General features: G+C 39.1%; 1 protein-coding gene across 2 annotated transcripts in view; it reads right to left on the bottom strand.

The window, feature by feature from the left end:
- Positions 1-3,037, bottom strand: part of LOC114473067 (endophilin-B2-like) — a 51,642-nt gene extending 48,605 nt beyond the window's left edge. For both annotated transcript variants that reach the window (XM_028462459.1, XM_028462460.1), the window contains exon 1: positions 2,833-3,037. In XM_028462459.1, the coding sequence (XP_028318260.1) occupies positions 2,833-2,895 (63 nt within the window). In that variant the 5' untranslated portion in view covers positions 2,896-3,037. The remainder of the gene's footprint in view (positions 1-2,832) is intronic.
- Between the last annotated feature and the right edge of the window lie 11,307 nt (positions 3,038-14,344).

The following is a 14,344-nucleotide window of genomic DNA, read 5'->3' as shown; positions in this document are numbered from 1 at the left end:
AAGGATAAAAGCTAACAAGTCACACCTTGTGTGAAATACATTTTGGCATAAAACTATCATCACATTGAACTTGTGAAACACAATAGTTTTAATTATATTTCACGTTTTAAGAGACAAAGCTGGCCCCATTAGACAATAATGTAACTATTGTGATTACTACCTAAATATCCTATTACTGCTTTCAGTAATTAATGATTAAATCAAGTCTGATCTGTTTTAATTATAGAAAATCAGAGAGATATTTATGAACCACAACTTTATGTAACTCATTATCAGATATAAAATGAACAAGATTCAGCAGCAGTAAAAATCCTATTGTAGTTGTTTTTGTTATTCATGTGTTAGAGATGTGCTTTTTATTTTATTTTTTCGAAAATAATTTTAATATAAATGAGAAAATAAATGAATTGCATACAATAACACAAATAGTGACTCACAAACATGTTTCATTAAATATCAGCCCATGAGCTCTTTAAGTCAGCAGCTATTGTAGTTTTTTTTTTTTAATGTGTGAATGTTTTCACTTACAGATACTACTGTTGATGTATTCAATTTATTTTGTGTTTGTAAGGAACCTGTTTACACTTTAAGTTGGGAATTATTTTATTTTATTTTTTTATTGTTTTTATTTGTCATGAATTGCCCCAAGCAAAATAGAGCAAATAATTGTATGATTTGTCATCCGATTAGTCGATTAATTGTTTCAATAATCGATGACTAGTCGACTATTAAAATAGTCATTACTTGCAATCCTACTCCGGTGTTAGTTACGGTGTAAATGGATAAGAAAGACATTGAAAGCTCTGAAGCTGCAGAACTAGTAGAACATGATGACACAGAAGAACTTGTGCCAAAAAGAGGAGCCGTGTCTGGAAGTTTTTTGGTTTCGAAAAATCCGACGTCAACCAAACAACCATTTAATGCAAGTGTTGTAATGTAAATTTGTAATGTTGAAATATATGATTATTGTTTCTATTATACAGGATAATTCTGTGAGCCAAGGTGCACTTTATATTTTTTTATATGTTCAACCCTATTTTCGAAGCAATACTTTTGAAGAAAGTTATAACTAATGCAAGTTGCATAATTTTGTTTTACCATTTTATTTGTTTGGATGTGTATATAGACCTCAAAGCAATGCAAGTTTTCTTTTTAGATTTACTTGAATACAGCTTTTACAGGCTGAGAAAACATCAGTTTGGGCCCTCTGAAGTAATTTTTAACATTGCAGCTGAAAACTTTAAAGGGGACATATCATGTTAAATCCACTTTTTTAGCCCTTAAATGCATTTTGTTGTATATTTAGAGTGCTTAGAAGTACAGAAAAAATCAAATTAGTCTCTTCAGGTGCTCCGTAGATATCTTTATATTCTGTTTTGCTCATATTTTTCAATCTGTTTTGATTTTTCTATTCTCTATTACGTTTTTTGAACTATTACATCACAGTATTTGCAGCGGAACTGCCAAATTAGTACATCAACTCCAGGTCCAACACTTCGAGCAATCAGCCATTTTTATTTCTCGCTTTTATTTTGTAGTCCAAGCTCAAGGATGCCGAAGTTACGAGAGGATAAGTCAAAAATGTTTGGTTGTTGGATGTAGTAACCCATACGCTTCGTTACAACGTCTCCCAGCATCAGAACCTTTTCGAAGAGCCTGGTTGAGTTTTATTTTTCACGGAAATGTACCCACATCTGTGGGTAAGGTCATTTTTGTGTGCGCGAAGAACTTCAAAGATGACTGCTTCAGCAACCTCCACCAGTATAAAGAAGGATTTGCCGAAAGACTTTGTCTGATTGAGGGTTCAATTCCTTCTATCTTTGGAGACGACGAACATTTACAGTCACTGGAAGCTATAGGTCAGCTGGCAAATACATGGATGAATCAAACCTCCCCAGTTCCCAACAACTGTCGGGGAGGATTGAAAGTGGCGGACGTCAGTCTGTTTCGGCTGAGGTCACCCGCTTCAAATTCAGCGAGGCTACAATGCATTTGCTGTCTGCTGAACTGACGTCACGGTTACAGTGCCAAATGAAATGATGCCGATTGGAAAAAAACTAAACAGAAAATTCCGATTAAATACAACTCACGTCAATTATTTATTTATTTCTGTATTTATTTTGGCCATTTATTAAAGAGAGAGAGAGGGCTGTTTTTTCTTGGTCACATTTTCTGCGGTCCCCAAAGTAAATGCATAAACTGACGCCAAAAATGACACAAAATGAAAGAAAAATACACAAAGGGACAAAACACATTCCCAGAATTACAGAAAAAATACAAAATGGTAACAAAAACAACAGAAATACACAGAACGACAGAAAAATTCACCCATCTTTTTTTTTTCTTTCTTTCTTTTAATAATGTTTATATGGATTCTTCTAAATGCTGATATTAATTTTGATACCATGGCCATCGGATTAACCCGTCCTATTTTGTGGCCCCCACTGTCATAAAAGTTGCTTATGTCTGGGCTTGTATGATGTATGAATGATAAAGTGTGTTTGGATGGGATTTAATTTAAATTAATAGACTGATCCCTTAAGATTAGTTGGATCCCTTCATGATCCGGTTGCTCTGGATGCCGCCTCCTTCTTCCTGCCTGGGTGCTGCAGGGTGTCACACTGGCTGTGCGTCCATCCGACCACAGCCATCAATATTGTATGAAGGAGCACACACATATCTTTATCACCTTACATTTCATCCAAGCACATATAACGTTGTCTTTCGAGCGCACCCTAATAACTGTAGGTCACAGTTTGTGACCTACAGTTAGATGGTCGGTGGATTTACCGATTTGCAGAAATTATAAGGGTCCTACTTGAACCCACCTACCTGTACTGCTCGAGTGAAGAAGACCCCCGCGTCAGAGGCCAACCTTTTCACGTTGAAATCCATGTTGACAAGTCTACTGAAGCCAGCGACGCATAAAGTCCGGGTTTGTCTCCGTTGGAGGAAACCTCTTGTCAGATGAGACGTAGCAGCACACAGACGCAGGGATGGTAATCCGGATTTCAGTGATCGGAGATCTGCTATCCGCTCTGCGTTTTAAGGGACCGTAAATCCCGGACCCTACAGACGTCATATACGTAGACACCGCATCGACTGTGGAGGAACACGTCAACAGCGCCGCCATCTTGGACCGGTGGTGGTGGAGGCAGCGGTGCGTGGACATTACGACAGAAAGAGGTATTTCTCAATCTTAAAGTACAATTATTCGTTGAATTCTGAACCGATTTTCAAACTGTTTCATTTTTTAAAAACGTCACACATGTAGCTATGATACAAGGTGTTTGGATATATTTAAAATACTGGTTTTAACATATCAACACTTAATCTCCACACGCACATCCTTGAATATTTCAGTTCTTTGATTACAATAATTATTGATAATGATATAATAGTAATAGTGATAATAATAACTGTAATAGTAATAATAGTAATGTTATACTAATAATAATAATAATAATAATATTAATAATAGTAATAACAAATTAATATAATAAGAATCCAGTAACTGTAATACACTAATAAAAACAATAACATTAATAATAAACAATATTTATTAATGATTATAATAATGTAATATAAGAATAATAATAGCAATAATAATACAGTGAGAATACCACTAACTATAATATGAAGTATTATTAATAATAAAAAATACAATAATATGAGAATGTAATGATAATTATAAGAATAGCAATAACAATAATACAGTAATACAATAATAATAATAATAATTGTCAAATGCAATGTGTAGCCTTAAAGAATGTTGTCAATAAAAACCTGAGCACATCTGAACTGTTACACACAAACCCCATGAAAATTGAGCGATTTATGATTACTTTAATAGTGTAAACACATATACATCCTACAGTGCATTACATCTATAGAGGAATGATGTACTTCATTCCTCAATAGATGTAATGCACAAAAGCTCACCTACATATAGGCTCGTAATATAAACAATAATAAAATGTATAAATTTATCCTATTGATAAAGGCGGCCGCTAAAAAGGTAAGGCAATCCATGCATTCAATACTGTTGCCATTCTTATAATATATATATATATATATATATATATATATATATATATATATATATATATATATATATATATATATATATATAACACTGTTTGTAACTACAACAATCATTAAACAATGGAACCTAGTGGATAAGATTCACAATACGGAAACATTGTTAAACTTGGACATGGACTTTTAAATTTTGTCATTTTGAAAGCAGGACATGGTTTAGACACACTGTTGAAAACTGACCGTCGAAACCGGTTTGCGTGAGTAGCCTGTACCAGTCAGACATTTTGATATCAGGAGTGTTGCTGGCTTATTATTCTTTTTACACAGCGTAGGTCCAGTGTTTTTCAATATTTTTAGCCAAGGTATATCTTTTCATTAAAAAAAAAATCCCAAGGCTCATCACTAATTGGAAATGTAAATACATTTTGTTTTACAACAAAGTCATGTTAGTGAGCTTAACAAAATATAAAGTCCATAGTAAGAAAGCAAGAACCCAACAAGAAGAAACTTTGAAGCCTATATTTACAATATACAGTCATTTTTAACAAAGTGTCTTGAATCAGAATCAGAATCAGAATCAGAATCAGCTTTATTGACCAGGTACAGTTTAGAACAATACGAGGAATTTGACTTGGTAGTTGCAGTGAAAGAAGACACATCAACACACCGGGGCAGCCTTTTGCGGCGCCCACATATTTAGGTGAAAAAGGGATCAACAACAGGAGGAGAGGAGGGGTGAGGGGAAAAAAAAAACTGCCAGTTTGAAACTGATTTCCCTAAACAGAGAAAGCAGTGTGAAACCAGGAAAAAAAAACCGCCTCTGCAAACATAAATGTAAGCATGACACAGTCAAACAACTCGAGACAAGGCACGTGGGAAGGGTTGGGTGGGAGGTTGGCTGGGGGAGGGGGTCAGGTGGGAAGAACAGCAGGATTCCAGCCGTTTGGGGACATGGGCGTGCTGCCAATGGGCGCTGCAACCACGCCTCCATGCAGCTGTGGATGGGAGGTGGGGAAAGATGGCCAACGAGGCATTTGAAGTTGAAGACCTGTAGCTGCGTTACTGACAACCAGATGACGTGTGGAAAAGTTCAGCATCAACAGTTCCAGGTGGGAATGTAGGGAAGGAGCGGGGGGAGGGAGTGGGGGGTAAGAGCCGCCGTCTGCAGAAACTTCCTGGTGATAAGAGTTGAGACAACCTTGGCTTTAGCCTTGGCTGGCTGGGGAGCCGAAAGGGAGATAAGCAATGTGATTTGATACAGGCTATGTCAATTTCCAATAGCCTTCTGTCCTGGGTCTCTCTGCTGTAATCCAATGAATGGCCTAGTTTCCACTTCCAAGCCGGGTCTCCAACTTCTCCCAGTTGTTATCCATAACGCGTAGACTAGGAATAGGAATCAAATAAACACAAAGAACAAATATTTTATGATCTTTAATATTTCTTCGTTCAAATGAAAAATAAATACATGTGATTAACAATCTGCAGTCATTTAAAATGTTTTAAATAAAATCAAATTAAGAATAACAACAAAATCTGTTGTGATTTTTCAAATTTATTTATTTAAATAAAACAGCGCAATGAACAATTTGCAGTATGCAGGGGGGAGGAACAGGGAGGAGAGACTTGAGGTGGGAAATGGAAAGGGTGGGGGAGAGTTGATTATTTTAAAGTGAGAGTTAGATGTGAAGTTGTAGTTGTGTATATTGTGCTTATTTTGTTATGTACTGAGGTGTATTTACTGCTTCACGTGTAGGAAATTAAATCATCTAAATTGAACTTTGACTGTGCTAGGGGGGGGGGGCGCCCTTTCCCCTTCCTGGCCAAGCAAAGGAACAGTAGAATCAAAGAACAGGTTCGTTCCTGTTATCACCTCTTTGTTACATTACGATCAAAAATAAACAATCAATCAATGATTACTTGCTAAGTTTTCAAACTCTGGGCTCCGACCCCCTGCGGAGCCCAGGGGATTTAATCATCCCCACAGGTCACTCAGGATGTTGGAAGAATACCAGCTGTTTGTTTCCACCTCAAAATGAGATCATCATGTGAGGGTCTTATCACCTAAATGGACAAATGTTGCTTCCTTTCTTTGTGTCCCAAAAAAGGGTCGTTAAGTAATCATGTGACATCTGAGAACTTTGTGAAAGATATAAGCTTTTCTCTCCTGTTCTTGCTTCAGAGTAAATCTGACCCGGCTGCTCTCACAAGGTTTTTGTCTCTCCCCTGTTCTTTTGATTCTGCTTGTGTTAATAAACTTTGTGTTATTATGCAAGCCAGTTTCATCTACGATCCTTATTCATCCTCCACATCATCACCCGGGGAAACACAACAGTACTCAAGCGTGAAGTGTGAAGCTTAGGTGTAATGGTGGTGGCTGTGGACAGAGTGAAGGAGTGAGTAGTAATATCTAAAACAGGTATTTGGGATCAACGTGTCTAAGATTAAGCCCAGTATGAGTTTTATCCCACAGCCCAAGGCGTGCCAGTGCATCGTAGACCAATGTATGTGCAAAAACCGCTACTGCAAACCCAAGCGCTGCCCCGGAACTGAAGATGCAGCCAGGCCAGCTGAAAGAGCGGGGGCCAAGGAGCCCCAGGCCACCACCCCACGGCCGAGCAACCCCCCTGTCGCCCCCAAGATCCCAAGCCGAGAAGCACCCCCGTCCCCCATATACACATCCGAAAAAGCCCCAAGGAGCCGATGACCCAGCGCATCCCACCACCAACCCCAATCTCAACGCCCCCTGCCAACACGTCACAGTAGTACGTCATAAAGTGGCTTTGACAGGTGAAACCGTGGGATGTTAGAAGGAGAAGCAAAATGAAGAAAGATAAATTAAATAATTCTGCTTTCCCTGCCTACCTGCTGACTCAGCATGGATAAAAACAGGTAGGACCCATCTAAAGCACTAGGAACAAACTACATTTGATGATTCCAAATGTTGAATATGTCCATATTTTGTAAACTAGGTCTTAAATTATATGTCAGGTCTTAAATTTTGTATCTTCATTTACCACTTAATGTTTCACCCCCGTTTTTATTTAATTACTTGTTAAACTAACTAAAACTAAAAAAAAAAAAAAAAAGGTAAAATCTGAAAAACAAAATTCAAGAAGTATAATAACCCTGACACAGTGAGCATGAGGATAGGGTAGGCAGGGTGTTGCAAATAAGAGAAAAATATATTGAATAATAAAAAGAACAGACAACCAACAACAAAATCTGCAAAATGACACCAAAAACACACACTAAGAGATTAAAATACTTACTATTACCAGCAACACACAAAACGACAACAAAGACACATTGCTACAAATTACACAAACATAACGGAGAAACATTCAAAATGACATAAGAAACAGACTGAGATGGAATTTTTTAAATAATACCAACCACACACACAAAAAAAAAATACACAAAATGAAACCAGAGACACACACATTGACACAGAAAACACACCAAATGATGATAGAAATGATACTGATTAGAACAACTGATAAAACATCATCATTCTCCTGGTCCCACATCAGGAGGGAGATGACCATAAATGATAAAAACTATAGAAATGACTCGATTCATGAGGCACTAAATACTGCTTCTTTCCACTTATTTACAAAATGGGATTCTTTAAAATGTGTGTTATCACTCATTCATTCCATCATTATGATCAATAGTTGTTTTTTCACATAGTATTCTGAGCAAAATGTGGTACTTCAGAAATGAGAGAAAGGGGGTACTTGAGCCAAAAAAAGTTTGAGAACCACTGGTATATACTACTACTATATACTATATTTGTTCTTAGTTGTTCATGGGTTCAATTTAGGGATGTAACGATTCACTCAACTCCCGATACGATTCGATTCACGATACTGGGTTCACGATACGATTCTCTCACAATTTATTTTACAAAATGGGACTGTAGACATATGATGACTGAAAAATATTCCTTTATTTTTTTGGGTTCAAAACTATAAAAAACTGTACTGTTTTCCTTTTATTTTTCATTATCAAAATAATCCATTGATAAACTATTCAAAACAATGCAATTTAACTAAAAATGAATATTGAATGAAATAAATAAAGAAATAATACAAATGAAGAAGAAGCCTATTAATTTAAATTCTGGTTCTATAGTAAACAATGCAAAGCTGCATAATAGTTCTTTTTCTTTTTAAAAGTGCAACTGAAAATGTATTTTGTGCCTTAACAATTGGACTTAAAAAAAAACAAAAAACAGTCATTGCACTGTATTTAGGTCAGATATTTGTTTGGACCAGCAGATGGCGCTGGTAACCCAGTGGTCTGTTGGCATGCAGATATCTTGCAGTGAAGAAGAGCTAATAGAAAAACGTGACTTTTACAGATATTCACATAATATTACAGATATTCTTTTGGTGCTAAAGGGGTAAGGAATCATTTATGAATATGTTTAAGAGTAGAAGGCGGCCAGAGAGAAAGTAGTAGCAGATTCCGCCCGCTGCTAACACTTCTGGATAACGCCCTCTGCTGTTTAAAAAAGTACTGCGATTCAATTTTCACAGTATCGATGTGAACAGTGATACCTATGAATCGATTTTTAACCGCCTTACGATTAATCGTTACATTCCTAGTTCAATGACAATTAATGTGGTTGAAAGCAGTTCTGTAAGTGCAATTGTCCTTACTTATTTGTTCAAAGCTACACAAAACCTGTTTTTGGTGTATATCTATTTTGGAGTTGTAGCCCCCCCTGGAGAAAAATGCACCAAGGTTAGTGACATCTGCCGTAGTGAATAAACTACACATTTCCGAAAATGGACTAAAAGCACGTTTCTAACACTTTCCCCTGCTAGAATCTCAAGAATCACACGGTTTGAATGTAAATCAAGGGAAAAGAGGCTACCAGGCTATGAGGAACAAAAGTGAAACTAAAATATCGTCACATTGAGAATGGTTGGTCACACTCACCTTCCACTCAGAAATAAGAATTATGTTGAATAAAACATAATGTGGCTAAAAATGTCTCTGATCCTTTTTTCTTGAACCATAGAGAGTATGTTTTATGTCAGTCATAATCTGATATGTCTTACATATCATAAGACATGGGTTTTAGATTATTAATTTAAAGTTGTTCAAGGCAAATTATTGCATTGGTACGGTCATCGTGAGTTTCCGTAAGCGGTCGGGTGTGCGTTTCCCTTTAAATGTTGTCGCTGCAAAGAATTGTGGGCCAACATTATCGTGTCTCCTTTGGTAAAGAATGTTTCAGTATTTCCTAGGCTAAAGGAGGTAAAAAAAGGAAGCATTGAGCCTTTTCCTGAGCTTAAAGAGAACTCAGAGGCTCTTTATCATGGCCACCACTGGAACACTTCCGGGGGTGAAGGAACAGTGGATAGTAAAGGAGATAGGAGGGACTATTCGGCCCCAGAATCTCAAGGAAGAGTGAAGAGGCGCAGAAACAAAGTTGCTTGAGGATCCAGTGAAGTTGTTACAATTGGTGATTGTTTGGGCTGCCATGTCCTTGTCAGGGAGTAGGCTAAGGATCACCTTCCACTGGTGGGTGGGTCACATGTTCTGAGCATGGTCCTGTCAGCACCACACCTTTAGCCAGTCTTCTAATCATCATGTCACCTATATATATCCTGTCTGTGTGTATTACTCTTGTTGGTCTGTTTGCCTTCATGTCTGGTCTGTCCTAATCGTCGGTCTGGAGTCCAGTTGGGCCGCGCGCCCAGGTTGAGGATCGTCCTGCATTGTCTTAGTGTCTGCTGTTTAAAAGAATAAAGACTTTGCCAAGCAACTCTGCCTCTGAATCCTGCAATTGGGTCCTGTCTGCTACCCGTGACAGTCCTTTGTTGGTGTTGGTCAACTTTCTTAAAGTCAAAGCAAATCACCACTAGCACGTCATGCTTTCTTCTGATGATGAGCTTTTTGGAGATACTGATTTAATTATCCAAGACTTAGGACCTGAATGCACCACCTCCTTGCTTGTAAGTCTCAAAGTCTTTTTTGGGTATTTTTGAATTATTGTGTAATTTCTGTCTAAATGTTGCTAGTTCAATCATGTGCAAATTAAGTTGTTTTGTGTAAGAAAAGTGCGGTAAAATAAATTTATCTTGCCCTATGAACCACAATATTTCTTTGCTTGATTGGCCAGCAAATTCACCTGACCTAGACCTCAGAAAATGTATGGATTGTTTGCCATTGGAATATGAGACCCCAGACCCAATAATGCAGATGAGCTAAAAGCAACATGGGCTTCTAAACATCTCAGCAGTTGCCAGCTGGTGCAATGATGTAATTCATGCAAAAAGAGCCTTGCCCATATATATATATATATATATATATATATATATATATATATATGTGCTGTGTACACACGCACACAGAGGTGCATTAAAAGTTGTGTATTAAAAAAAGATTAATGGCGTTGCATTTAGGCATTTCAACTGTGATGAATAAAAATAAAATTTATTAGAAAATTTGAATAGCGTATTGTAAAAAAATTCATTCAACACATTTGAAAAGGTGGTCAAAAGTACTTTTCTTGGATGAAAGCAGCTTTTGCATTTAATTTGGAAATCAAGGACCGCAGATTCTAAAAGAAAAGAAAGCACTAAATTCAAGTCGCTTGAGGTCCAGTGAGAAATTTTCAGTCGTTGGTGATTTTGCGTGCCGGACACCTGCTGGTTAATCCAGTGTTTTCTCAGGTCAAAGGTCAGCGAAGCTGTCAACAAAGGGCTAATCTACCCTCTGCTGATGAAACAAGTTGATTTAAGAGCATTGAAGTGCAAGAGGTGCAGTGGCATTGCGAGTCCAGCATGGGACAGCAGGGGGAACTCCGTGCCCTTGAGCTACATACAGGCAGTCTCTTCTTCTTCAGTTATAAACCAGCACAGCATGAAGAAAGACGTGTCCTTGCTTTATTCTGATGAATATTCCCCTTTACAGGTATAGTTATCTGTTGAATGGGTAAAACCAATCACTAATGTTTTGTAACACTGTGTGAAACCGTTCATATGAATGTGGTGGCCTGGAATGTATTGTATGCATTGTGGTTATGAGGAAAAAAATTCCACTGGCTTGGCACTTTACAGGGGTTTTACATTTGGAGGCACCACTGGGATGGTTGTGTGAGCTGGTCCACCCGTAACAGAGGAAGTTACTACACTTCAATCATTTCTAAAAAATATTAAAACAATCAAGGCAGCAGTAAAAACATCCACGGCTGAAGCAATGGCCAACTGTTAAAGGAGACATATCATGCTTTTAAATCCTTCCTTTTTACATATAAATCATACAGTTGTGGTCTATATGAAGCGGAACTGCAATGCTTGGGTCTGAATTCCTCATTATTATAGCTCCACAGGCCCCTTTTCTACCCCTTTTCTGATGTGCTTCTGAGAGCAACTCATTTTGGTGCGGTCTCTTTAAATGTAAATGAGACACTTCATACCCCGCCCCCTCTCCAGGTTGCAGAGGTGACACTCGGACACCCTGTTCGGACATTTTTGTAGTTTGATAGAAGACATACGATTATGTAGCGGCGCAGAAACTTTTTATTCACTTGTTATTTACAAAATGTCAACAACGGAAGACTTGTCCATCCAGCCTTACATGTTCGAGCCAGAGTTGGACCCGGCGGAGCAAGATGAAAATGATGATGAACCTGCAGAACAACGTCTTCATATGGATGTTAACAAGTGAGCTAACACAAGCGCCGAGCTAACGCTAACGCCAAGCTAATGTCAGAAAATGGATTTTAATACAGTCTTTTCTGAGACAAAAAAATGGCAAAATGAAATGACTAATGAAAACTTTAGACTTAAATTAAATCACGTAGGCCATATCATCAAGAATCTAAAACGAGCACACAGCGCTAACATATGAAGACGGTGCAACTGCTAATGCTAACAAAACAATGACAGGGACGTCTTATCATCACACTTTTTAGCGTTATTTACAGCTTACCGAAGTGCTCTGTTCGTCGTCTCCAAAGATAGAAGGAATTGAACTCTCAATCAGATGAAATCTTTCTTTATACTGGCGGAGAAATAAAAATGGCGGATTGCTCAAAGTGTTGGGCCTGGAGTCGATGTCCTAATTTGGCAGTTCCGCTGCAAATACTGTGAGGTTATTGTTATTTTTCTTTGAGAGAGCATAACTGGAGAAGATTGTGATGAAAGGGTGGGAGATTGTGTTGTTGAGTGAGATAAGTGCGGATGATGAAGGGGTGCTGTGATTGGGAGAGGATGAGGAGAGAGTGGCAGTTGTGCACTCAAAAAAGTTGGCGGTGGTATTGCGTGGAGAGGCGATGGAGTTGTGGGTGAGTGAGGGGCAACAGAGATGGCTTGAAGAGAGGGTAACTGTGGTTGTGCTTGGAGGTTTGAGGTTGGTTGTGGTATATCAGCCTGTGTGGGCTATGGATGTGGATAGTATGGAGAGATACAAAAGGGCAATGGAGAGTCAGGTTGCGATTGGTGGAAATGAAAAGCTTATAATTGGAGGTGATTTTAATGCAAAAGTTGGAAGAGGGTACAAAAGAGAGGGAGTGAATGGGAGGTATGGGATAGCCAGAACAAATGAAGCTGGAAGAGATTTGATAGACTGGTGTGGAGAGCATTACTTAGAGAAAATTAACAGTTACATGACACATAAGAGGAGAGGGACGTTGTTCAATGTGATGTATGGAAGGTGGTATGAGTTGGATGGTTTTATTATGAGAAGGAGAGACAGACACTGGATGGTGCGAAAAATGAGAATAGATAAAGAGTATGTGTTGTCGGACCACAAACCGAAAGTGATGACAGTGAGGGTGAATGGGAGGAGATGGACAGTGCCAGGAGGGAGACGAAGGAGAGTACCGAAGATCAGATGGGAATTGTTGAAAGAGCAGGAGAAGAGAGAGGAGTATGAGGAGAAAACGAGAGAACTGATGGAGGAGGAGAATGTACGAGAAGATGGAAGAAAGAAATGGAAAGTAGTTTCCAAGGTGATGACGGAGGCAGTGAAAGAAGTGTGTGGAGTACAGAAAAAAGGGGTGCAAAACCCATGGACGATTGGATATGAAGAGGAGTTGAATGAGAGAATAAGAGTGGTGGTGAGAAAGAGGAATGAGAAGGTAAAACTGGTGGGTAACAGAAGAAGGCTGAGACAAAGGAGAAATGGACAAATAATGGAGAGAATGGAGGGTGAGATGGCGAAAGCCAGAGAGGAAGTGAAAGAGGCGAGGAAACAGCTGAAGAAGTGCTTGAGGAGGTTGGAGGAAGAATGGTGGAGAGAGAAGATAAGAGTGTGTCAGGAAGCGAGTGAGACTAGCAGGGTGGGTGAGATGTATAAGTGCTTGAGAAAGATTAGGATTTAGGATGTAAGGCTCCGGCGAACGCGAATATAATGGTGAATGAATATAAAGAGCATTTTCAAAGGGTGACGAGTGAGAGGTATTAGGAGGAACCGAATGCGATTGAAGAGGCGGTAAATGGAGGGACAGATCTGCGTGAGAATGAGAGAGCGAAAGAGGCGAATGAGATGCTGAACAAGATCCCTGGAAGGGAGGAGATTGAGGAAGCACTGAACGAGATGAAAGAATCAGGGCCTGGGGATGATGGAGTAAGAATTGGATATATTAGGAAGGTTTGAGTGAGAGTTGGTTGCCTGCGAGGAAGTTGAGAGAGGGGTGCTCCACGTCACCCATACTGTTTGTTTATCACCAGGTGGTGATGAGGCAGGCGGAGGAAGAGAGGAGGAGAGTGGGAGGTGAGGTGGGGGTGACATGGAGATGGGTACCTCGTGGATTGTTTGCGGGAGCGAGTGTGTAGGAGAAAGGTAGTTCGGAAGCGGTGAGTGTGACAGTGTCTCTGGCTCTGTTTGCGTATGACACTACGATTGTGGGGTTGAAAGGAGAGATGGATGAAGGGGTGAGATGTGATGAATAAATGGGAAGAGATGGAAGAGATAAATAAATAGGATAAGGAGGAGGTGCTTGAGTTTGGTACGGATGAGGGTGGAGAGATCAGAATATTAGGAAATTGGGTGAGGTGGATGTGAGGAATAGGAATACACGAGCAGTGGTTTGTGGTGGAGAGTGAAAATATGGTTGAAAGTGTTGAGAATGTCAAAAAGTTGTCAGGCGAGAGTGGTGGAGGCGTGTGTGGAGAGTAGTTTGCTGTATGATTGTCAGGTGCGAGTGTGGTATGTGAGAGACATGAATAGATTGCAGAGATGGATGGACAAGTGCTACAGGTATGTATGGAATAACAGGAATGGTGAGCTGTTGAGACAAATGCAGGTCAGAGGGGTGAACATGTGGGATGTAAGAAAGCGA

Source organism: Gouania willdenowi, chromosome 12 (assembly GCF_900634775.1).
Source record: "Gouania willdenowi chromosome 12, fGouWil2.1, whole genome shotgun sequence".
NCBI classification, from domain to species: Eukaryota; Metazoa; Chordata; class Actinopteri; order Blenniiformes; family Gobiesocidae; genus Gouania; species Gouania willdenowi.
This window is presented reverse-complemented; position numbering and strand designations above follow the sequence as displayed.